Source organism: Lacerta agilis, chromosome 6 (genome assembly GCF_009819535.1).
Source record: "Lacerta agilis isolate rLacAgi1 chromosome 6, rLacAgi1.pri, whole genome shotgun sequence".
NCBI classification, from domain to species: Eukaryota; Metazoa; Chordata; class Lepidosauria; order Squamata; family Lacertidae; genus Lacerta; species Lacerta agilis.
In genome coordinates this window covers 94,668,008-94,690,334 of record NC_046317.1, presented here as the reverse complement: position 1 = coordinate 94,690,334, position 22,327 = coordinate 94,668,008, and the positions used below count along the sequence as shown (strand labels likewise).

Below are 22,327 nucleotides of genomic sequence, written 5' to 3'. Positions count from 1 at the left end.
CCTCGCTACCGTATTTCCTGCGCGGACCAGCGCGCGCCAGAAACAGGAATTATTATTATTATTATTATTAGTGCTTTTTTCTGGGGGGGGGGATGCAGGGGGACGCATGCCCCTAAACATTTGGTAAATCTTTGTACTTTGTCCATTTACTGTATTTATTTATTTGTTTTTTACTTTGTTTACAACATAGTCCACCCACCACCATTGACAATTTTATTATCAAAATTAAACTCCCCTTACACAAAGAAAACATAGCATAAAAATAAAAGACGTCCTTTATCCTGTAAATGGCCTCCTTATTTACTTCTTGTATACTGTTTCTTTTATATGTGATTATTAGAATTTTTCCTAATTATGACTTAAAAAACCACAAAGTCTCCTGTATTTCTCCCCCCCCCGCCCGATTTGAACTATAAAATGATGATTTTCTTGACTCAAAATGAGAGCATCCCTAAACATTTTTAATATAATAAAGCACTATTATTATTATTATTTATTCAACTTATACACCACCCGGAGGTCTCAGGCGATCACAACATATAAAATCAAACCGAAAGCAGTAACCCAGTGTTGGCTAAACTCGGCCCTCCAGCTGTTTTGGGACCACAATTCCCATCATCCCTCACCACTGGTCCTGGTACCTAGGGATGATGGGAGTTGTAGTCCCAAAACAGCTGGAGACCAGAGTCTGGGAAACACTGCAGTAACACTGCAAGCCGCATCCTAAAAGGGTGTTGGATGTCAAACAAAATGACTTGCAGGGGTGGGGGGATCTTCCGCCCCAGCGAAGATGCTGGACGTTTCCTTTCAAAAGCAGCCCCACATAGCATGCATTACAAGCAATCCAGATTACCGTAAACCATGCATGTCCAAAGTCCATTTTGGGGGCCTAATTCGGCCCACCGGTCGAATTAATCCGGCCCCGTGGCAGTATATGTCCTGGGGTAAAACCTCAGCAACTTCAGTCCTAAAAAAAGCTTTGGTCGGCCCTCACGCATGGTCACGTCATCAAATCTGGCCCTCTTTGAAAAAAAGTAAACCCTGAAACCAGACTGATACGGATGTCTTCTCTAGAAACTCCGCGAGGCGTAGCCGGTGGGACTCACGGTCACAAGATGTGGCAGTGGTCTTCAGCTTAGGGGGCCAGGTGGATGATTCATGGAGTGGGGGATCTCGAAACAAATGCTCGCTGTGGACCCTCCATGGAAGGAGAGAGTCTACCTCAGAAGGCGATGCTCGATGTTAGGGACCCAGATCAAGTAAAACAATAGAAATACTTCACTAACTGACCAATCACGTCCTTGGTTCTGCCCACCCTCCCCACAAAAGTCCTGCCCCACCTAACATAAATCCCTACGCCCATGAGCAGAAAAGTCCCAAGTTCAGTTCCGTGCATTTCCCGGGGGGGGGGGGTGTGGCAGCGCCAGATTTAGGGTTGTGTGGGAAGTTCCTCTGTACAGGTCAGCAAGCCAAAGGGACCAATAATAGTAATAATAATAATAGTAATAGAAATAATAATAATAATAATAATAATAATAATCATCATCATCATCATCCTTTGGTAAGAATGTGAATTTTCAGGGAGCTGTTGAGAAGATCCCTTTAAAAAGCAACTGTACCAAAAGGAGTTATTGTGAAGTTAAGAAATATTTAGCGGGGGGCACACACCACACGTTGTCCTCGCTCAGGCGACATACCGTATATACTTGAGTATAAGTCGACCCAAATATAAGCCGAGGCACCTAATTTCCCTACAAAAATGTGGGAAAGCTTATTGACTCAAGTATAAGCCGGTTCACCTTTGCCACTGTGGTAGAGGAGGAACGAGCAGCCCAAAGCAGCCCTTTGGGCTGCTCCTTCCTCTTCCTCCTTTGCTGCTGTGGAGCTCACCCCGTCGCAGGGTTTCGAATCGCCATTCTTCTAGGGCTCTGTGGGTTTAACTCACAGCACAATGTTCCCTTGTGTTATACAGAGAAGGCTGGGATCCTGTCCTGTTTAAGCAGGAGCCAGGGAAAGTGAGCACCTGTGGGGTTTTAATACTTCCTTAACTGATAGGCTTTCTGCCTTCTGGGGTGTAAAGTTTGCATTTATGTGAGCAGTTCAGGAATGGAACAAGCTGCCTGGGGAGAGTAAAGAACCGCTGTTCTTGTACACTTCTTAAGGAATGGTTGACTTGAGTATAAGCCGAGGGCAGCTTTTAAAGCACAAAAAGTGTGCTGAAAAACTAGGCTTATACTCAAGTATATATGGTATTCCCAAATTCCCTCCCTGAGCAGCCTTGGGAGAAACACCTGCCTGGAATCCTGGAGAGCTGCTGCTGGTCAGAGCAGACGAGACTGAGGTCAATGGCAGGGGTGCCAACTTGAACAAAACATTGATGTGTGGCACATGCACATCACCTGAATGGCAATGCCCATCAACTTGGGGTGGGGCTCAAATATTTTATTTGGGGGCCTGAAGGGACCTCAGCCCCTCGGAGTTGGCTCCTATGGTCGTTGGAGTCTGACTCGGCCTAAGGCAGCTTCCTGCGTGATCCTAATATTCTGGGATGGCAGGGCAAGCAACACAGATGGGGCTGCTGCCCTCCTTCCTTCCTGGGGGCATCTGGGTGGCTCCTATGAGAAGCAGGCTAGGGGACCTGCTATTGGGCCACTTGTCTGATGCAGCTTGCTTTCGGGTAGCTTGCTTCCTTTTTAATAATATACATTTTTAAAACCGAGCCCCGTTTCCAGAGTTTGAGGCATTCATTCATAAATAAAATGAAACTGTGTTGACTGTGAACATTCTGGTGTTTGGTGGGGATTGTCTTCTTCTCAAGAGCCTCAAAATAACGCTGGGGGCACTTTATTTTTATTTTTATTTATTGAATTTATATACCACTCCATACCTGGTGGTCTCAGGGAGAACAAATTCAAAATACATAATGTCACAATCAAAATAAAAACAACCCACTACCCCCCCCCAAAACCCCACATTTTAAAAGGGCATAGGATGTCAATCAAATCAACCAAAGGCCTAGTTAGAAAGGAACGTTTTTGCCTGGTGCCTAAAGGTGTATAATGCAGGCGCCAGGCGAACTTCCCTGGGGAGAGCATTCTTTAATCCAAATATCAAACACACGGAATGGCTGAGGATTCAAGAAAATGGCCAGTTAGAGACCTCTCAGTTGACTTTGGCTGTCTGAGAGCAGGTAGAAGGTAGGTTTTTAGGGAAGGACGTTTGCAGGTTTAAACGCCAAGTGTGACGTCAGTTTCCCTGTTGGGTCACAAGCAGCTGATCTCTGTTGTGCAAGCTTCACCCTCCAGATGCAAATGTCGCCATTTCAGGGAGCCTCTTCTCCACCCACACAAGAAGCACCTGCCGTTCTTTTTCTTCCTCGTTTGGGCACAGAGCTCAAGTCACAAGGTCCCCCAGCATGTCAGCAGCAAAATTGGAGGGAGGGGACAAGGGATCGCCATGATGCCAGTTGTGGTGGCCAAAGGCTTGCTTGAGCAAGTGGCCCATTTCCTCAGGCCATCTGCTGAAGAAGGGAAGCTCTTCCTGGCAGAAGCTCATCGCCATCATGACAAAGCCTGTCAGTTTATCGGGCTCCACAGCACCAGGGAATTGACGTAAGAACTGGAGAGCACCATAAAAGCCTGCTGGGTCAGGCCAGGGGCCCATCCAGCCCAGCACCCTGTTCTCACAGTGGCTAGTGGCAAGTGACAGCTGTTAGCCACTGGCCTCTGCCAGGGTAGGGGGTGAGAGAATTTTAGTTGGAAGGGAGCCCCGGGGGTCATAGAATCCTAGAATCATAGAGTTGGGAGAGACCCCAAGGGCCATCCAGTCCAACCCCCTGCCAAGCAGGAAACACCATCAAAGCATTCCTGACAGATGGCTGTCAAGCCTCCGCTTAAAGACCTCCAAAGAAGGAGACTCCACCACACTCCTTGGCAGCAAATTCCACTGCCGAACAGCTCTCACTGTCAGGAAGTTCTTCCTAATGACAGTCATCTAGTCCAACCCCCTGCAATGCGGGAATCTCAGCTAAAGAATCCCTGGCAGGTGGCCATGCGACCTCTGCTTTAAAAGCTCTGCTTCAAAAGATCCCAGCAGCCTGGGCCTTCATGCAGCTCACCATCCAACAGGTGCAGCTGTCACAGCTGGTCGGAGCCTGGTCAACCAGGCAGGAGCTGTGAGCTCTTCAGTAGCCACTGGGATGAGACAAGCACAGGCAGGCCTGTTGTCCTCCCCCCTGCAGAGCCACTTCAGGTCCCAGCTAAACCTTTGCTATGGGGCAGGAATGGCAGGTTCCCTCCGTCCCTCCCTCCCTCCCTCGTAGAGTTGGAAGGGAACCCCAAGCCAAGGCAGCGCTGCCATATTGCAAAAAGTGAAAATCTGGAAACTCAAAAGTTGCTGGGCTTTTTAAAGTTTTGCCCAAAGTTGTTGGGCTTCCTTTGCCAGATCTAAATAAGGAAAAGACGTTTTTGAGCTATTTTAAAGGAAATGCGCCAAAATTCGGCCAGACACTGTTTCCGGTGGCTGAATCACAGAAATGTAGGGGGAAGTCCTTTCGTAGGGCAACCCTTCCTCAAGGGTCATTTAGACCAACCCCCTGCAATGCCAGAACCACAGGGAAAACCAGGGAGCTGGAGACCCCCACCTCTTGTTAAACCTGTGGTCTCCAAAGACACCCCCCCCCCAGAAACAGTTCCAAGAAACTCGGGGTAATGCCACGGGCTGCTCCTGCAAGCGCCCCTCTTCCCTCCTGCAACTGCTGCTGCTGCTGTTATTAGAATCCTAGAATCCTAGAGTTGGAAGAGACCCCAAGGGCCATCCAGTCCAACCCCCTGCCAAGCAGGAAACACCATCAAAGTTTCCTTTGTATTGTTTAGTTCATTTATGAGCAACTTCCTGGGATGCACCTCTGGGCGATCATGTGGCAATTGCTGCGTCACCGGCTGGCTGCCTGCCCGGCCTGCCCCAAGGCAAATCAATTGTTCTCAGTACTTACAGAGTCCTTCTTTTGTAATCCAAATTAGGGAAAAGCAAAGCGCTCATCTACTGTCAGCCTCCGCTGCTTCGTGTTTTCAGGCAATTGATAGGTCTTCAGAGCCGTGCCAGAGCTCCGCTCGCTTGAGCAAACTTTACTAAGTTTCCTCAAGAGCAAGGAAAGCACTTCTGCCTCCCGCTAGACCCCAAGTCCTCAGGACGATCTTCCTGAGGTTTAAACGGAGCCCACAGCGCGGTTGTGGTCGCTCCTAACCCAAAAACACCGGACCCCCCTCGGAGCTGAGAGAGGTCCCGACTGAACGGAATGGCGCTCCACCGGAAGTCTCGCCCCAAGGCAACCTCATCGCACCTGGCAAGTTCCTTGGCAGTGCAAAGTACTTCTCTGCTGAAGTTCATGGTGGGCTGGAAGGGAGCCAAAGGCCCATCAAGTCCAACCCCCAGAAGCGCCAGAATCACAGCTCATCATGCTGGCAGCTTTTTTCACGCACAAGAATTTTTCTGAGCCTTTGCATTAGGTGCATTAGGAAGAAGACTTCGCCCCCCCCCCCGCGCGGTTGGATCAGTCCAAAAGTCCTGCCTGTGCTTCCATGAAGCCCACAAACGGCCATAAAGGCAACTAGCTCTCCCCGTGGTAGTTTCCAAGCAAGTGGATTTGCTGATAGACTGCCTCTGAACATGGAAGTTCTGTATAGATGCCATGGCTAGCTGCTCTTACACCCGCAGCGTCTTCTGGATCAGGCCAATGGCCCATCTAGCCCAACATCCTGTTCTCAGAGGGGCCAACCAGATGCCCAAAGGGAAACACACAAGCAGGATCCGAGCCCCAGAGCCTTCTCTCCTTCTGCTGTTAGTATCCAGAAGCCTTGCTGCCTCTGGTCATGGAGGCAGAGTGGAGCCATCCTGACCAGGGAGCCATGGACAGCCTCTCTCTCCTTCAGGAATTTAGCCAATCCTCTAAGTCTGGTGGCCGTCACTGCCACCTGCAAGAGGGAGGTCCATATTTACAGGAGGAGCTGCTCCTGAAACTTCGGCTGGTGCAGAATTCGGAAGCCCGTTTGAGCATAAAGCACCCACCTTCGTCTGACACCACTGGCTACCAGTTAGTTTCCAGGCCCAATTCAAAGTGCTGCTCTTGACCTATAAAGCCTTAAACGGCTGAGGATATGATCCTTCCCGGACCCCGAGATCATCCTCTAAGGCCCTTCTTTGTGCGTCTCCTTCACGAGAGGTCCAGGGGGTGGAAACATGAGGAAGGTCCTTTTCTGCGGTGGCTCCCTGCTTGTGAAATGCTCTCCCCAGGGAATCCTGCCTGGTGCCTTCATTACATCTCTTTAGGTGCCAGGCAGAAACATTCCTCTTTTCTCAGGCCTTAGGCTGGTTAAACCACCTCTGGCTTTTAAAGGAGGGAGGAGGTTGTTGTTGTTCTTGTTTGTTATTATTTGTGTGTGTTTATACTGTCAACCACCCTGTGATCCTTGGATGAAGGGCGGTATAGAAATCTAACAAATCCATTAAATAAAACCTGCTCCGTGTGGATCCTCTCCCCTCTACCATCATTAATTTGTGTCCCCCTCCACCCCATTACCATACCTCATGGCACTGCCGTCCATCAAATAATTATACGTTGGGTGAAGCAAGCTGGCATCGCCCACACCCAAAAGCAGCACACTACCCTCCTGCTGCTTCCATTCTGCAGCAGGCCAGGCTGCCCTTTCCTTGCAACTCACAGGGCATTAGGACCTGGCTGGCTCCTCTCAGCCCACACCGTTCCCTATTTGGAGACCTCAAGTGTCCTGGCGACAGCAGCTGCCCTGACTCGGAGCCCCCTTAAAATAGCCTCAGTCCTGCCTGCGAGAAGCCCAGGGATGAGTGCTGCAGGCCACCCGCCCACCCGCTTCCACCGAATCCACGGGGTCAACGTCTGCATCGACCCTTCGGGCACCCAGGCCACCCGCGTGGAGAGCTTCGCCAATGGCGTCTGCTTCAGCCGGGAGCCCCTGGCGCCTGGGCAGATCTTCCTGGTGGAGATCGAGGAGAAGGAGCTGGGCTGGTGCGGCCACTTGCGGGTGGGGCTGACCGCCCATGACCCTCGCAGCCTGGAGATCGTGCCGGAGTACTCCCTGCCAGACCTGGTCAACCTGGGCGACAGCTGGGTGTTCGCCATCACCCGCAACCACAACCGGGTCACCCTGGACGCTGCCGGGGAAGAGGCCGCCTCCGGCCGGGTGAGGAGCTTCCTCTCTGACCCCTACTTGCTCATTGAGAAGGTCAGGATCCCTCGGGACAAGCTGGTGGGCCGCAGCAGGCCAGGCCGCTACAGCCACCTCCTGGATGATCTGTACAGGACCAACGTGCTCCCTGCCACCGCCCGGAGGAGCAGGATCGGAGTGCTGTACGCCCTGCAGCCGGACGGGACAGCTGACATGCACATTGTCATCAACGGCGAGGACATGGGTCCCAGCGCCAGGGGCCTCCCGGGCTCCCGGCCCCTTTACGCCGTGGTCGACATCTTTGCTTCCACCAAGAGCGTCCGCGTCATCCAGGTGGAATACGGATGTAGGTAACCCCAGCTCCTAAAGTGGCATGGCCCCCAGACCGTGGGGCAAAGAGCCATAGCTCAAAGGTGGAGCAGCAGCCTCAGTTCAACCCCCCCCCCCCCATGGCAGCCTCTCCCGGTGGGGCTGGGAGAGACGACTCCTGCCTGGAATCCTGGAGAGACATTGCTGCCAGCCAGTGTAGGCCGTACTAAGCTAGGTAGACCAATGGGCAGACTGCACAAGGCAGCTTTCTAGGCAGATCAGAGCTGGTGGCTGGCATGGTCACAAGAAGGGAGACTTTCTGGAGGTTCGGATCCTGATGGCCCCAAGGCAACAGCTGGGTGGGCTCGTTGGGTGAAGGGGAGAGGGAGAGAGGAGGAGGCCAAGCCCAGAAGCAGGCAGCCGGCTGCTGGGTTGTCTTAGGAAGGGTGGGTGGGGGGCGATGGACAGAGAAAGCGAGCCTTGCCCCAAAGGGGTCTGCAGCTGATATGAGATAAGAAGGCAGGAGGACAGGGAGGTTTAGCACTGTCCATACAAATAAGGCACTTTGAAGAGCGGCTGGCAGGAGAATCCTAGAACTGTGGAGTTGGAAGGGGTCCCCAGAGGTCATCTGGTCCCACCCCCTGCCATGCAGGAATCACAGCAGGTTGGTATAGCATAGTGGCAGGAATGAGACGGAGGGATAACTCTGGGTGTTCCGGGTGCGATTCTTGTCACTGGGAGACCTAAGTCCGCACTAGGGGAATGATATTGATTTAATTGCCAAAGCAATTCTAAGTATTATGAGAAGACAACAAAGCGCCTCGAACACTCCGAAACGCGCAGTCTGAATGTCAAGCACAATCACTTGGGAGCAGAGAGACCAGGAGGCAGGAATCCAGGAGGGAGCCTGACAAAGAGAATCGCAGAATCCTAGGGATGGGAGGGACCCCAAAGGGTCTTCTAGCCCAACCCCCTGCAAGGCAGGAAGCACAGCTGAAGAGCGCCAACAACTCTTGCTGCCAGAAAGATCTTCATAAGGATTGGTCGGGCTCTCCTTCCTCGCAATCTGAATCCAGGGCTAAGGGAGATCCACCCAGGAGGTGTTTCTGGCTGCATTATCTGTTGGCAAGCAGAGCAGGGGTATAATTGGCAAGCATCCCGCGCTTGCTTCTCTTTTCAGTCCCATGTGTGCAAGGGTGCTATTTTTAGGGAGGGTTTGTTTTCTCTGCTGCACTGGCAAAGCCCTTGTCCATTTGCCTCCCTGCTTTCGTGGCCAGTGGTTCTCTCGCCTGGGCAGGGTGCGAGGTTTGGGGAGGCCATGGAATGCAGCCACCCCTCGAGGCTTTTGGGGGAGAGGGGCACCAGGGATCCCTTCCTCCCCTTCATGGACTTCTCTCTCCGTCTTCGATAGGAAGCAGGAGGGGTCTCCATCCAGAACCAGAGGGAGCTGCGAGGCAGCTGCAAGCAACTGGAATCAGACTTGGGTTTGTGGGCTGCAAAGGCCAGCCCCCCCCCCCCCCGCTGTGAGCCTTCCTGTGGCTTAGCTGCATGTGGCATTCAGTAGTTAACCTATGGAACTCCCTTCCACAGGAGGCAGCGATGGCCATCAACCCAGATGGTTTTCAAGGAGGATTGGACCAATTCATAGAAGAAAATAAAGCTACTGATGGCTACCCAGCCACAGTGGCTGGGCTCTGCCTCCTCAGTTGCAGGCAGCAATGTTCTTGTGCCTGAATCCTGTTTTACCGTTTCTCCGCCAGGAGTTTCACCTGAGAACTGTGTCTAGCTCCTCAGAGGTCTCTCTCTCTCTCTTTGTCTCTATGATGTCATGCTGCGAAGAACGAACCTCCTTGGAGAGGTCTGCCAATTTCCTCTTTGGCCTTTGCAGTGGAAAGTTGAAAACACCTGCATGCAAATTCCTCCCCCCTCTGCTTCCTGGTAATCCGGGAAAGGCATGCAAGCAGCATTAAGTAGATGTCAAGGAAATAAGCAGCTATCCTATTTTTAAAAGACACCTGAAGGCAGCCCTGTTTAGGGAAGTTTTAAATATTTAATGCTGTATTGTTTTGAACACTCGATTGGGAGCCGTCCAGAGTGGCTGGGGAAACTCAGCCAGATGGGCAGGGTATAAATAAATTAATAATAATAATAATTAGCAGTGTCGATGCCCCACCTTAGTTCAGGTCCCCCTACCTCTGGATGAGACCTGTCCAAACAAGGTTTCTGTGGCTGTAGAGACCAATATGGGAGAGACATGTTTTGTTGCAGCTGGGGCAAAGGAAGACATCCGGTTGTGCTGCTACAGATGCACCAGAGCGTGTTTTTTTCCCCGGTCTCTGCGCTTCTCCCAGAGGTCATTCCTCCTCTGCTCCCTGCTATGAATGTCTGCCTCCAGGCACCGCGGTCATCTGCAAAGGATTCCCACGCACTGGGGTTGATGTTGCCAGCCTTCGTGTCACAATTGACACAGCAGACTCTTCTCATGTCCTTATGGTAACCAAACCACAGAGTCTCGCATTGCTAGAGGACTCAGCTCACACTTCGAGAGCAGTCCAAGCGTATTAGCAGAGTGACAGCCGCTTGGTGTTTTTCAGTCTTCAGGAGCCTTTGGGGCGTTGAAAGGGAGGCGGCGGCGTTGGCAAAACAAGCCCAATTGTTGTGTCAGTAACATGGAAGTTATGTCTGGAAGCAGCAGGGGGTGAAGAGAGATGCTGCCTCTGACAGGGAGCCAAAGGGAGGTTTTCACCCAAGGTGTGAGCGCAGCTTGTCTTTGGCATGTACATCCTGGCAAAGTGGGTGAGGAATGAAGGGGGAAGTTGGCTCCCCATGCCAAAGTGGCGTTATGCCACCCCATGGTCTGGCCCTCCGTGGGCTTATGGGCTTCTAAGTATCAAGCCTTCATCTTAACAAAAACATTCACAAGCCCAGGGCCGCCTTAACCATAAGTGCCAAGGATGTGGGGCACCCAGGCGCCAGGCTCTCAGGGGCGCCAGGCCGAGAGTCCCGGGAAGAGCCCGCCCATCAGTCTGACCACCACAGCAGGCTCTTCTGCTACGGGAGGCTCTGTGCTGCGAGTGTGGGGGCAAGCGAGGCAGCGATGCGCTGAGGCAGCCGGCCCGCTCCGCCCTCCCGCATGCCTGGGATTGGTGTAGGGCCGTGGAGAGGCCAGCCCAGCGCACGCTGCTTACCCCATGAGGTGCCCAGCTTCGCCCAGACGCCGACGCCGATGCCTCGGGCTGGTTTGTTGCGTTGGGCTCCTTATGTTTCCTGTTTTCTTTTCCTGAGCAGAGATAAGTGTGGCGTCAGATCCCTTAAAAAAGGGTGACAGCTCTGGGGAACCTGGGGGGGGGGGGCCACCAGGCAGATCTATGCACCCCGGCACTGCATATGCTTAAGATGGCCCTGTACAAGCCTTTAGAAAATACAGTGGTACCTCGGGTTACATACGCTTCAGGTTACAAACTCCGCTAACCCAGAAATAACGCTTCAGGATAAGAACAGAAATTGTGCTCTGGTGTGCTCAGATCTTGCTTGCTGGTTTCCAAAAGAGGCATCTGGTTGGCCACTGTGAGGACAGCATGCCAGACCAGATGGGCTATTGGCCTGATCCAGCAGGCTCTTCCTTGGTTCAGGGAATGGATCTGGGGGAAGGTGTCGAGTAGTGGGCTGCATGATGCACAGCGGCAACTGCCTTTGGCAACTCCGTCAGGGACACTTTAGCCGGGATTCCTGTCTTCCCTAAATACAATGCAGGAATGCAATTGACAGGAGGTGCCCCAAAGCATGGCAGGAGAGAAGGCGCTGGCCTGGAATGATGCTCAAGGCCCTTCTCTGAAATGTCGGCAAGGTCAGGCCGTGTCACCCAGAAGCCTCTTTCTGCAAAGGTGGCTTGATTTCCCAAGGACAAACCTGCAAAACAAAGCCAAGGAGGCAGGGAGCTGCCTGCCTAGAGCAAACGCAGGTTTGGCAGGCGAAGGGGCCCACAAGCTCAGAGCAGCCTCCCCTCCAAGTTCCAGAATGACACACACAGCCCTCCAAGGTTTCTCCCAAGGTTTGTGACATCTCCCAGGGAGGCCCTGATGGCCACAGAGCTCTGCCTTATGACGCACACCTGCCATTCAGATAAGCTGAAAGGAGAAAGGGCTGCAGAGTAGAAGCCTGGAAGGGGTTTCCCCTCTGGAGAACAGCTGCTTGTCCGGAGGGCCATTGCAGAGCAGGGAGAGGGTCCGTCAGTACGCCAGCTGCCATTGCATCTGCTGGACACGCCTTGCTGCTCAGTTCTGATCCTCATGGACTTGGAGCATCCTGGCAGGTTCTGGTGCTGTCACTGCATGTTGATTGACAAATGTTCGCATTCCTGGATTGGCCCATTGGACTGAGGAAGGACGGCAGGCCCTGCATGCTCACTGAAGGAGCCCAAGCAAGAGCTTTAGGACAGGAATCTGCTGCAAGAACGAGGCCCAAAAATGCTGCCGAGGTGAATCTGTTGGGCGAAAAGGCCAGACGAACCACCGAGGCAGAGGAAAGCTCATTACAAACAGGCAGACAGGAAGAGGAATGGTCTCCTCACCTCTCATTGCCCTGAAAGGGTGCAGTCCAAAGGGGTCTTCCATCCCCTCTTGGGTCCCTTGCCTCTAGGGGATTTGCAGATGGAGACTCCCAGGGGAAGGAAATTGGGGCACGCTCATTAAGATGTGTTGCCAGGCTAAACTGCCGGCCTTTCCAAGCAACGGCATTGCAGCAGCCCAGGCCCAGCAGCTGCTCCTCTGCCCTCAGTGGGAGCTGGCAAGGCAGCCAGGCTCTTTGATGGAAACATGTCACTCCCAGCGAGCCCCAGCCCAAAGGTCTATCCAGAGCTGGAGGGATGCTGCCTCCTGCCTGATGCCCCAGCCTAGGAGTCCTCTAAGGGCTCTCGCAAAAGCTACTGTGTCCCCTTGAGCTGCTCAGGCATTGAGGGAGCTCTTTGGTCAGTGTCAATGAATGATGAATTTTAGAGTTGGATGGGGCCCCTTGCAAGGCAAGAATCACAGCTAAAGAATCCCTGGCAGATGGCCACCCAACCTGTTTTAAATACCTCCACTGAAGGAGAGTCCATCACCTTCTGAGGTCATCCGTTCCACAGTTGAACAGCTCTTACCTACAGAAGGTTTCTTGTCTTGCTAGGGCTGGGGTGGGTGCTCTCTCCAGACAAGAGGAACGGGTCCCAATCCTCATGCTGAGGTTGTCTCACAGCCAAGTGCCCTTCTTCCCCCCCCCCAGTCCCCTCCCTGCAGACCCTCTGCCGGCTGGCCATCCAGAAGCACATTGCCCACCGGCTAGACATCGATGGGCTCGACCTCCCTCCATTGCTGAAGAACTTCTGCAAGTACGAGTGAAGTGACCAAGGCTTCTTCTTCCTCGCCTGCACCAGTCGCCCACCCAAGGGACTTGACGGAGAGTCTGCAAGAACAAGCCGAGAGCAGTGAGGACGCGCTTCGTCCTTGCTCTGTCCCCAGAATGCCAGCCTTATGGGCCTCACTTCCCACGTAGCCACTGGGGACTCAGCGAAGGGGCAAGACCACCACCACCAGCCCTCCAAACAACAGCAGGACCCTGAAATAGCAGGAACAGCCCAAGGGAGGGTTTGATTTTCAGACTGCAAGATATAGCGCTGAACTGGAGGCACCGGCCAACTGCCCTGCTTCTAGGTATACTGGGAACTACAGAATATGCTCCGACAGACAGCCTACATGCAAAGAGATTTTATTTTATTTTAAAGATCACTAGAATCTTACTCCGAACGTGCCAAGAATGTTTCTGCAGGAAAAATTCAGCCTTGAGCGAGTTTGGTAAGCGAGGAAGTGCCCCATTCTTCTCGCTGATCCAGCTCTCAGAACAAAGGCATGCTTTCCCTCCGAGAAGGTGACTCAACTTCTTTGTTGTTGTTGTTGTTCAGTCGTTCAGTCGTGTCCGACTCTTCGTGACCCCATGGACCAGAGCACGCCAGGCACGCCTATCCTTCACTGCCTCTCGCAGTTTGGCCAAACTCATGTTAGTAGCTTCGAGAACACTGTCCAATCATCTCATCCTCTGTCGTTCCCTTCTCCTTGTGCCCTCCATCTTTCCCAACATCAGGGCCTTTTCTAGGGAGTCTTCTCTTCTCATGAGGTGGCCAAAGTACTGGAGCCTCAACTTCAGGATCTGTCCTTCTAGTGAGCACTCAGGGCTGATTTCTTTGAGAATGGATAGGTTTGATCTTCTTGCAGTCCATGGGACTCTCAAGAGTCTCCTCCAGCACCATAATTCAAAAGCATCAATTCTTCGGCGATCAGCCTTCTTTATGGTCCAGCTCTAACTTCTACACACTCAACTTCTACACACATGTAAAGCTAAGGTGAGGGAGCAGCTCTACACAAGCGTGAGAAGTTTATAGGGCCACGGGCTCCACTTTTGTGGGTTCCCCAGTGGCCCGCTGTTGTTCTGACCCGACACCACTGTGGTGCGTTTACAGAAGAAATGCACTATGTAGACCTTTCTGTGACGTGAACTCCAAGGCCCAAAGGGTGTTGTTGCTCCGGGGAAGGGGGGGGGGAGCACGGCACACTAGGTTTCACGGAAGTCATGCCAGTTCAATAAAAGCTGCCTTAGAAGAGCAACAAGTCCTGGGAGTGTCCCTTTCCTGCAGCCCCAGCTCCCTTTCCTTCCTGGTTATGCAGCAGAAGGCTGCCAGGTGAGGGAGGCTTGGTTTTATTGCCCTGATACTGCAGTACACAAATGGCAGCGTAAACAGCAATGAAACAATCGAGGGGGTGGAGAACGGCTGCAGTGTTTGGGACTTTTTAGTTTAGAGAAAACGCAGGGAAGACGCATCGTGCGTGGAGAAAAAGGTTTCTCCCCATCTCTGCTAGCACTAGAATCTGTTGGCATCCCATGAAGATTCAGGGCAGGGAAAATAAATAATTTCTTCGCACAGCACATAGCCTATGGAACTCACTGCCACAGGAGGCAGCGATGCTTCTGAATGCCAGCTGCTGGAAACCGCAAGAGGGAAGAGTTGCTCTTGTGCTCGGATCCTGCTTCTGGGATTCCCACAATGGACACCTAGTCGGCTGCTGTGAAAACAGGAGGCTGGACTTGATGGGCCCTTGGGCTGATCCAGAAGGCTCTCCTAATGTACTTATGGGGGGCAATGCAGGGGGCTGGAAGAGGCTTAGCCATCTGCCGGCTTCACCAGACTCCCCCCCCCTCTGCCATTGAGCCAAATGGCCCCAACTCCTTGGAGCAGCCAAGGGGCAATGCTGCCCAGGGGCTCTGTGTGAGGTAAGGGCCAAGCCCTGTGACGCGGGTTCTAGAATGGGGAGAGTTCAGGACAGGCACAGCACTGAGGCAGCCACGGCAGGCACAGGCCAGCTCTCAGCGGACACCATGTCCTATTATGGGATGGGGAAACCTTCCGCAGGCTTCTTTTCATCTCCAAGTCCAGGTAACGGCTCCCCTTTCATCCCCCGAGGTGTTTTGTGCAGACAACACCCTGCTCTGGGAAGCCCCTGCGCTCAAGCTCAAATGGGATCAGGTCCCCCAAGCAGACCAAAACGCCAGTGACAAAGAGGGTTGCTTACTATTCTCGTACCATGGAAAATGCAGAGTCCCACTTCCAGCCCCCTTGCACCCTCCTCTCTCCCCAACCCTTCAGAAGCAGTGCTCCTTGCCGGGGCAACCCCCTCCCCGTCCATTCTACTTCCACACGCCCCCCCCCTCGAATTGGTGTGTGGAGGGAGCTCTTCATGCCACACCAGAGATGTGTGGCTGTCCTTTTAGACTCCAAGAAGTGGAGCTGGAAGGAGCCCCCAACTGTCATCTGGTCCACCCCCCGCAATGCAGGAATCATAGCCCAATAATCCCTGGCAGGTGGACAGCGATGAAAACCTCCAATGGACAAGAGTCCACCACCTTCCGAGGTGGTCTTCCGCTGCCAAACCCCTCTTTGACAAGGCCAGAGAACAGGCCCCAGCGCTACAGGGATGAGGCCCAAGGGAGAGGCAGGCCGGGGGGGGGGGCGGGCAGCTGATATGGGCCACACGGAACCGTCTTCTAAGCTCTTGGGTTGCTTCTGGGGCGGAGTGGGAAGCAGGGAACCCATGGAATGAAAATTACAGCTCGACTCCCGCTCCAGTTAATCTTCCTCTTGGGAAATGGAAACTGGTATCGAGGGCATGGAAGGAATTTAGCACCCTCAGTTCACCCCGCCTTCCATCTAGCCTGAGAACCAGAGCCCCCAGGTTGCCCTCCTCACACACCCTCCCCGCCAATCCACCTCTGCTAGGGAGGACAGCAGAACAAAGTGCCGCAGACACTCCAATTGGTGCCCCCCCCCAACAGACACGCCTTTATTTTGGACAGGAGAATCCAGCAGCAGAGAGGTCGAAATGGCACCAAGTGGCCCGCCGAGCCTCTACCCTGGGATGCCGAGGGAGACGCCGGCTTCGGGGGGCCTCTCCTCTGCCATTGGGTTCCTGAGGAGGAAGCTGCAAGCCAAGCAGGGGGCCCCGTGCCAGCTCAGTGGCCCCCAGCTGCTCCAGGATCTGGACGCCAAGCCGCCTTGTGGAGGAGCCTGCCGGTCACCGGGCACACCTGGGCAAGGGGCACCAGAAATATGGGAGCCACACAGAGGCCTCTGCTGCAGGAAGCTGTGCCCTCAGGGACTGGACCAGGAATATCCCGCCGAGCAGACTGGCGACAGGTGGCTCTTCCTCTCCTCTGTGCCGCCGCCGCCCCTTCCTCTCAGCCAGCCACCCAAGGACTTGGCCAGCTCCGGTGGAGACTTTGCGCTGGCCAGGTGGGGATTCTTGCCCAGCGGGGTCTTCCTGATGTCGACCAAGTTTGGCAAGGACCGAGAGGCCCAGCCACCACTGCACCTGCCCCCCAACATCTGCATCCTGACCCTGGCCATGATGATCGCCGGCATTCCCACGGTCCCCGTGCCGGGCGTGCGGGAGGAAGACATGGTCCACGCTGCGCAGTGCTTTGTGGCAGAAAACCTGGAGCCTGGCAACGCGCAAGGGGAGGCAGCACAGAGGAGGAGGAGGAGGTGGGCCGCGATGCAGCGCCTGGGGCCTTCCTGCAAGAGAGGGGACAAGCAGAGGAAGAGGGCCACCCACAGGAGCCTCCTGCCCCTGTTCCTGGCGCAGCTGGAGAAGTGAGAGCGGGGGGGGGGGGAGAAACGCTTAATTCTGCTTTGAAAAGCCAACATAAAGGGTTTGTGAAAAGCGAGGCTCTTTGCTTATGTCCGTGCTTCTGCTTCTGTAAGCAGGTTGTTGGCCAGATCCTCTCCCCAAGCCTCCAAACACCTGTCTGGATCATATCCCAGGCAGCCCTTAATGCCCTTTCCCACACCACCACAGGGGTTACCCAGCCAGGCTCCTTGGGACCAAGTGGAAGGTGTAACCCAGCTCTCTGCATAACAGCCCAAACTGCACCTGCTTCCTGGAGCTCCTGCCACTCTCCCCTCGTGCCCTTATGTCACCAGTGTTTCCAGTCTGACACAACACCCACAGAGCGCTTCCACTGAGCCCGGTACCAGCTGCCTGGTAGAGCCACAGCAGAGAAGCCCTGCCCTGTTTCTTAATGAGATTCTGAATGGCATTTAAAGGCTGATGTTGAGAAACGACAAACAGGAAAGACTTGTTTATTGATGACCTTGCCTTTATGAAAGAGAAGTCCTGCTCTCGCTGGGGGCAGGGCCCCCCTGTTTCAATAATCGGGGGGGGGGGGAAGGAAAAAAGGACCCAGGGGACACATCTGGTTCCCTTTGACATGGAGAACCAGTGACATGCTGGTGGGGTTAAATCGCACCAACTGACTTAGAGGAATAGCAATGCAGAGAGACGAGGGGGTGGACGTTATGGGACTGTAGGTCATGTCAGGCACCCCTGAGTTGCCGGCCAAGTCTCAAACAAGAGCACAGGTTTGCAGTTGTGGGCACAGTCTTGGGCTGCTCATCAAAGCTCCCCCCACAAAGAAGGAGCCCCACAGACACTCGGAGCTGAATGAAATGTTAATCTCAGGTCTCTGGCACTTCTGAGGAGAGCCCTGCTAGGAGGCAGCTCCTGCAGACCAGCTGAGCCCAAGGACCTGCTCCCAGTAGCACCCCTGAGCTCAGTTACAACTTCACCTGCACGTAAGGCCCAATCCAGCTGTCGGCCAGCTCGCGGAGGGTGCTGTACCTGCGATCAAACTCCTCGTGACTGCACTGGCTCAGAAGCCGGCTGATCTCCGCAGTGAGAAACGACACAGCCAGGTACTTGTCCAGCAACTCATTCCATGGGCAACTTGGGACCTCCAGCAGCCCATCGGTGCTGCTCTGTCCCTCTTGGGAGATGCTGTTTCCCTTGCGCCACCGCGCCGGGATCCTGCCGGGCTCAAAATCCTTCCCTTCAGAGTTCAGCACAGCCAGGACGTGCCGGCAGGGCAGCTGGAAGGTCTGGCTGAAGTGGCAAGTGCAGCTGTTGAGGCCCCTTTGGCGCACGACCTGGGCGTCTTCCAGGATCTGTATGCTAGCAGTCTCTCCATTGTTTCCCATCAACTGCAGAGAGCTCTGGACAACCGCAAACTCGTTCAAGCACAGCCTGGCCGCTGGCTCTGTGCAGATGTTGCTCAAGGACTGCTTGATCCACTCCTCAGCTTCTCTGGAAGTCACCTCTGCCTTCTCCTCGCGAGCCGACTCTTCAGCAGCAACCCCTGCCGCCAGCTTCAGGGGAGTCGGCGCGGCGGTTGGAGCAGAATCCTTTGGAAGCAGAAGCCTCTGAGAGTTTGCAGCTGAGCAGCGAAGAACCAGCAGGTTCTGGATGGAGGAGCCATTCTCACCGAGCAAAAGGCCTGGGCCTGGCACAGACTCCGCGGAGCTCTTCTGGACAACCTTCTGGTAACTCCTTGCTATTTTGGTGATGGAGGTATCCAGGGATGGTCCTTCGCAGAAGATCTGGCTTAGGCTGTGCGTGACCATCTCCAAATCTTTGAAATACTGGCTGCACTGGCCCCAGGTCCGCCAGCGGTGAAAGGCCCAGATCTTCTCGTTGAGCAGCCATTCTTTGTGGAGCTGGGGCAAGCGGTTTGGCTTCACAAAGCCACACAGGATGGTGTACAGCTTCCTCAAGTTGCTCTCGCTGGGAGCACACATGGCGTTCCTCAAGGCGCTCAGGACCAGCTTTTCCGTGTGGGCTTCCAGGGAGACCTGCTGGATCTTGTGCTGCAAGTGTTTGCATATGTGGAAGACAGACAGCTGGACGTCCACAGAGGGAAACGCTTCCGACAGCGCCGGCAGCCACCGGAAGTGCGGGTCGACGAGGAAGGTCTTGATCTGCTTCCATTCAGGGTTGAAGGCCTTGAAGGTGCGGTACATTTGAGCCAGGCCTTCCGCCGACTCCCTGGTGGGGACTGCGAAGTGGATCACTTTGGTCATCTCCCCTTCCAGCTGCATGAAAGGCTGGTCCACCATGAACATGTAGAGGGCCTTGCCCCACGGGTTGTGGGTTCGATGAATGAGCACAACCTCAGGGTGGTGTAAGAAGACGTCCCTCATTTGGCTGGTCTGAAAGCTGATGGAGTCCAGCTGGGAGCTTTTGTACACCTGGTAAGCCACCAGCAAGCCACAGTCAAAGCTCAAGAGCTCCTTCACAGTTTCCAGGGCCATCGCTCCCCACGGGCCGTGTGGACTCTTTTTCTTGAACGTCAGCCTTGGAGAGCTTTTCCCAGGGATTCCTCCCAGGGAAAGAGTTCAAGTTTCTGCCGCTCTTACTCCGGGGTCAAGAGTGACCAAGGTTCATCTCAGACGGAAGGACCTAGAGTGAAAGAAAAGGGTGAAGCCAAGTCAGTTCTTCTGATTGGTGGTTCTGCTTTGGTGTGGAAAGGGACCTTCTTATGAGATCTAGAAGGTGAGAAATTCAACATTTTTAACCCACCAAAGGGGGTGAAGATGTTGTACCGTAGCAATGGGAAAGGCATATTGTGTGGTTATTTAAATGGAGCCCATTGTGTTTCCCATCGTTTTTAAAAAAATGTATTTTTAGACTCAAGTTTCACATCTATCTATTTCAGTGTGTTCTACAAATGTGGCTTACAAGGAGTTTTGGTTTACACAAAGCAGTTGGATCTGGTTAACAAAAAACCACACAGAGCCAGGAGAAATCCCAGTTAGGTCAACTTGTTCTCCCAATGACACCAGAGGCACTGAGGTGCAACGGGAAGGTGGAGAAAATGTCGCCAGAGCCTCATCTATTTCTCCTGCTGAAATACAAAGCTGCTTAGGCAGTCCCTTCAGTTGGGCTATTTGTTTATTTGCAGGGCTAAGTGTTTTTTATTTTACATATACGAAAGTTTGGGAGCCATACAGAAGAGAGCGTACCCTCCTGCACAGAAATTGAACAAAACAGTGGCATCAGCCCAGCAGAGGACTCCTCTCTTTCTCGAGGGTCATTCACACGACTGCACTCTACGAAGCAGCACCACAAAGGATCTGACTGTCTGGGCGCATCTCCGCCAAGAGCCTCGAGAGATGCCATTTGTCCTGGCCACGAGCTGCCACACATCCTCCTGCGCCACTAACTGCAGCCAAGCACCTTCTGCCATGACACAAGGGCAAGGGGCTTTGCTGCAGCCCAGTGGGAAGAGCGGGTGTGCAGAAGACCCTGGCTTTGACCCCAGGGAGGGCTGCGTGGGGATAAAGGTCCCCTGGAAGGCCAATGCTGGCCAGCTTCCTAGGCTCCTACTTAGAACATTATCTTTACTACTCTCTGATTTTGTCCGTGGCTTTCTCTTGCCCAGGACAAGCCAAAGCAACTTAGGATGTATGAGCGACCAACCAGGCCAATGATGCTGCCTCAGAGGCATTAAAAGCAAGGGAGGGACACTGAGTGGGTGGGGTATTTTTAAGCTACTGTCCTTTCCTCTTGGAGTTAATGTCTCGAGGTGGGCATCCGCAGCAGTGAGCAGAGGAGGAGGAGGAGGAGAAGCAGAATAAGAAGGAAGAAGTGGAAGAAGCGGAAAAGAAGCAGCAGGAGAAGGAAGAAGAGTCTGGATTTGATATCCCGCTTTATCGCTACCTGAAGGAGTCTCAAAGCGGCTAACATTCTCTTTTCCCTTCCTCCCCCACAACAAACACTCTGTGAAGTGAGTGGGGCTGAGAGACTTCAGAGAAGTGTGACTAGCCCAAGGTCACCCAGCAGCTGCATGTGGAGGAGCGGGGAAGCGAACCTGGTTCATAGAATCCTAGAGTTGGAAGAGACCCCAAGGGCCATCCAGTCCAACCCCCTGCCAAGCAGGAAACACCATCAAAGCATTCCTGACAGATGGCTGTCAAGCCTCTGCTTCAAGACCACCAAAGAAGGAGACTCCACCACACTCCTTGGCAGCAAATTCCACTGCCGAACAGCTCTCACTGTCAGGAAGTTCTTCCTAATGTTTAGGTGGAATCTTCTTTCTTGTAGTTTGAATCCATTGCCCCGTGTCCGCTTCTCTGGAGCAGCAGAAAACAACCTTTCTCCCTCCTCTATATCAGTGTTTTTCAACCTTTTTTGGGCAAAGGCACACTTGTTTCATGAAAAAAATCACGAGGCACACCACCATTAGAAAATGTTAAAAAATTTAACTCTGTGCCTATATTGACTATATACAAAGTAATTCTCTTGAATAGGAATCAAATAAACACAATTTTTCCCACGGCACACTAGGCAACATCTCGCGGCACACTAGTGTGCCGCGGAACAGTGGTTGAAAAACACTGCTCTATATGACATCCTTTGATATATTTGTACATGGCTATCATATCACCCCTTAACCTTCTCTTCTCCAGGCTAAACATACCCAGCTCCCTAAGCCGTTCCTCATAAGGCATCGTTTCCAGACACCCTTGACCATTTTGGTTGCCCTCTTCTGGACACGTTCCAGTTTGTCAGTATCCTTCTTGAACTGTGGTGCCCAGAACTGGACACAGTATTCCAGGTGAGGTCTCACCAGAGCAGAATACAGTGGTACTATTACTTCCCTTGATCTAGACGCTATACTCCTATTGATGCAGCCCAGAATTGCATTGGCTTTTTTAGCTGCTGCATCACACTGTTCACCAGATTACGAGTCTACCGCTCTTAACCACTACACCACGCTGGCAGAAGGAAGAAGAAGCAGAGGAAGAAGAAGAGGAGGAAGAAGAGGAGAAGAAGCAGCAGAAGCAGAGGGAGAAGCAAAAGAAGAAGGAAGGAAGGAAGGAAGGAAGGAAGGAGGAGGAGAAACTGAAGCAGCAGCTCCCTGGCGCCTCCTCGTCCCCCTTCCCCGGCTGCAACGGAGCCTGTCTCTCCCTCGCCGGCCTGAGGCGCTTCTCCGCTCGCCTCTCCCTGAAGAGGCGCGAAGAAGAAGAGGCAGCCCCTCGGACCCCCCCCCCCGAGGACTAGCGCCTTGGCTCGGGAGGACCACAATTGGGGGCGGCCCGAGACCCCCTCCCGTTCCCCCTCACCGGCCCCGGGCGCCGCCATCTTGCCTCCTCCACCGACGTCGCTCTCGCCAGGCCCCGCCCCTCGCCTCGCCTCGCCACCAATGACAGGAGGGAAGCGCGCCATTGCGCGGTCGCCAAGGAAACGCGAGACGTTCAGGGGCTCTGCCGGGCCTCCCGCGATTCCCGCCCTTGGCTGTCGCGCGGCGGTTGGCCCGGCAGAGGGCGCTGTGTCTCTTCGCTCATTGAGTTTTGATTGATCCGTGGTTTCCTTCATTGACTGGGCATCGCGCCCTCCGGCCGGAGATCCCAGGGCGGCTCACGGCAGAAAGAGGCACGGGGGAAGCAAGGGCGAAAG

The 22,327-nt window shown here is 53.7% G+C and overlaps 3 protein-coding genes across 3 annotated transcripts; 2 read left to right on the top strand and 1 right to left on the bottom strand.

Annotated features, from left to right (window-relative positions):
* The first annotated feature begins 6,849 nt into the window (after positions 1–6,849).
* NEURL2 (neuralized E3 ubiquitin protein ligase 2) lies at positions 6,850–13,445 on the top strand. Its single transcript, XM_033153921.1, has 2 exons — positions 6,850–7,548; positions 12,771–13,445. Exons 1-2 carry the CDS (start codon positions 6,858–6,860, stop codon positions 12,884–12,886), a joined length of 807 nt encoding a protein of 268 aa, XP_033009812.1. The 5' UTR covers positions 6,850–6,857; the 3' UTR covers positions 12,887–13,445.
* A 1,314-nt stretch (positions 13,446–14,759) lies between these two features.
* SPATA25 (spermatogenesis associated 25) lies at positions 14,760–16,696 on the top strand. The gene is made up of 2 exons (XM_033151062.1): positions 14,760–14,973; positions 15,891–16,696. Exons 1-2 carry the CDS (start codon positions 14,844–14,846, stop codon positions 16,688–16,690), a joined length of 930 nt encoding a protein of 309 aa, XP_033006953.1. The 5' UTR covers positions 14,760–14,843; the 3' UTR covers positions 16,691–16,696.
* Positions 16,697–17,159: 463 nt separating this feature from the next.
* ZSWIM1 (zinc finger SWIM-type containing 1) lies at positions 17,160–19,336 on the bottom strand. The gene has a single exon (XM_033153920.1). It carries the CDS (start codon positions 19,177–19,179, stop codon positions 17,650–17,652), a length of 1,530 nt encoding a protein of 509 aa, XP_033009811.1. The 5' UTR covers positions 19,180–19,336; the 3' UTR covers positions 17,160–17,649.
* Between the last annotated feature and the right edge of the window lie 2,991 nt (positions 19,337–22,327).

What these genes read in the sequence shown, in the direction of transcription:
- NEURL2 (XM_033153921.1), top strand. Translation starts at nt 6,858, where the DNA reads ATGAGTGCTGCAGGCCACCCGCCCACCCGCTTCCACCGAATCCACGGG. An exon ending in CATCCAGGTGGAATACGGAT is followed by an intron (nt 7,549 to 12,770) that starts GTAGGTAACCCC and finishes CCCCCCCCCCAG; the next exon opens with TCCCCTCCCTGCAGACCCTC.
- SPATA25 (XM_033151062.1), top strand. Translation starts at nt 14,844, where the DNA reads ATGGGGAGAGTTCAGGACAGGCACAGCACTGAGGCAGCCACGGCAGGC. An exon ending in CTTTTCATCTCCAAGTCCAG is followed by an intron (nt 14,974 to 15,890) that starts GTAACGGCTCCC and finishes TATTTTGGACAG; the next exon opens with GAGAATCCAGCAGCAGAGAG.
- ZSWIM1 (XM_033153920.1), bottom strand. Translation starts at nt 19,179, where the DNA reads ATGGCCCTGGAAACTGTGAAGGAGCTCTTGAGCTTTGACTGTGGCTTG.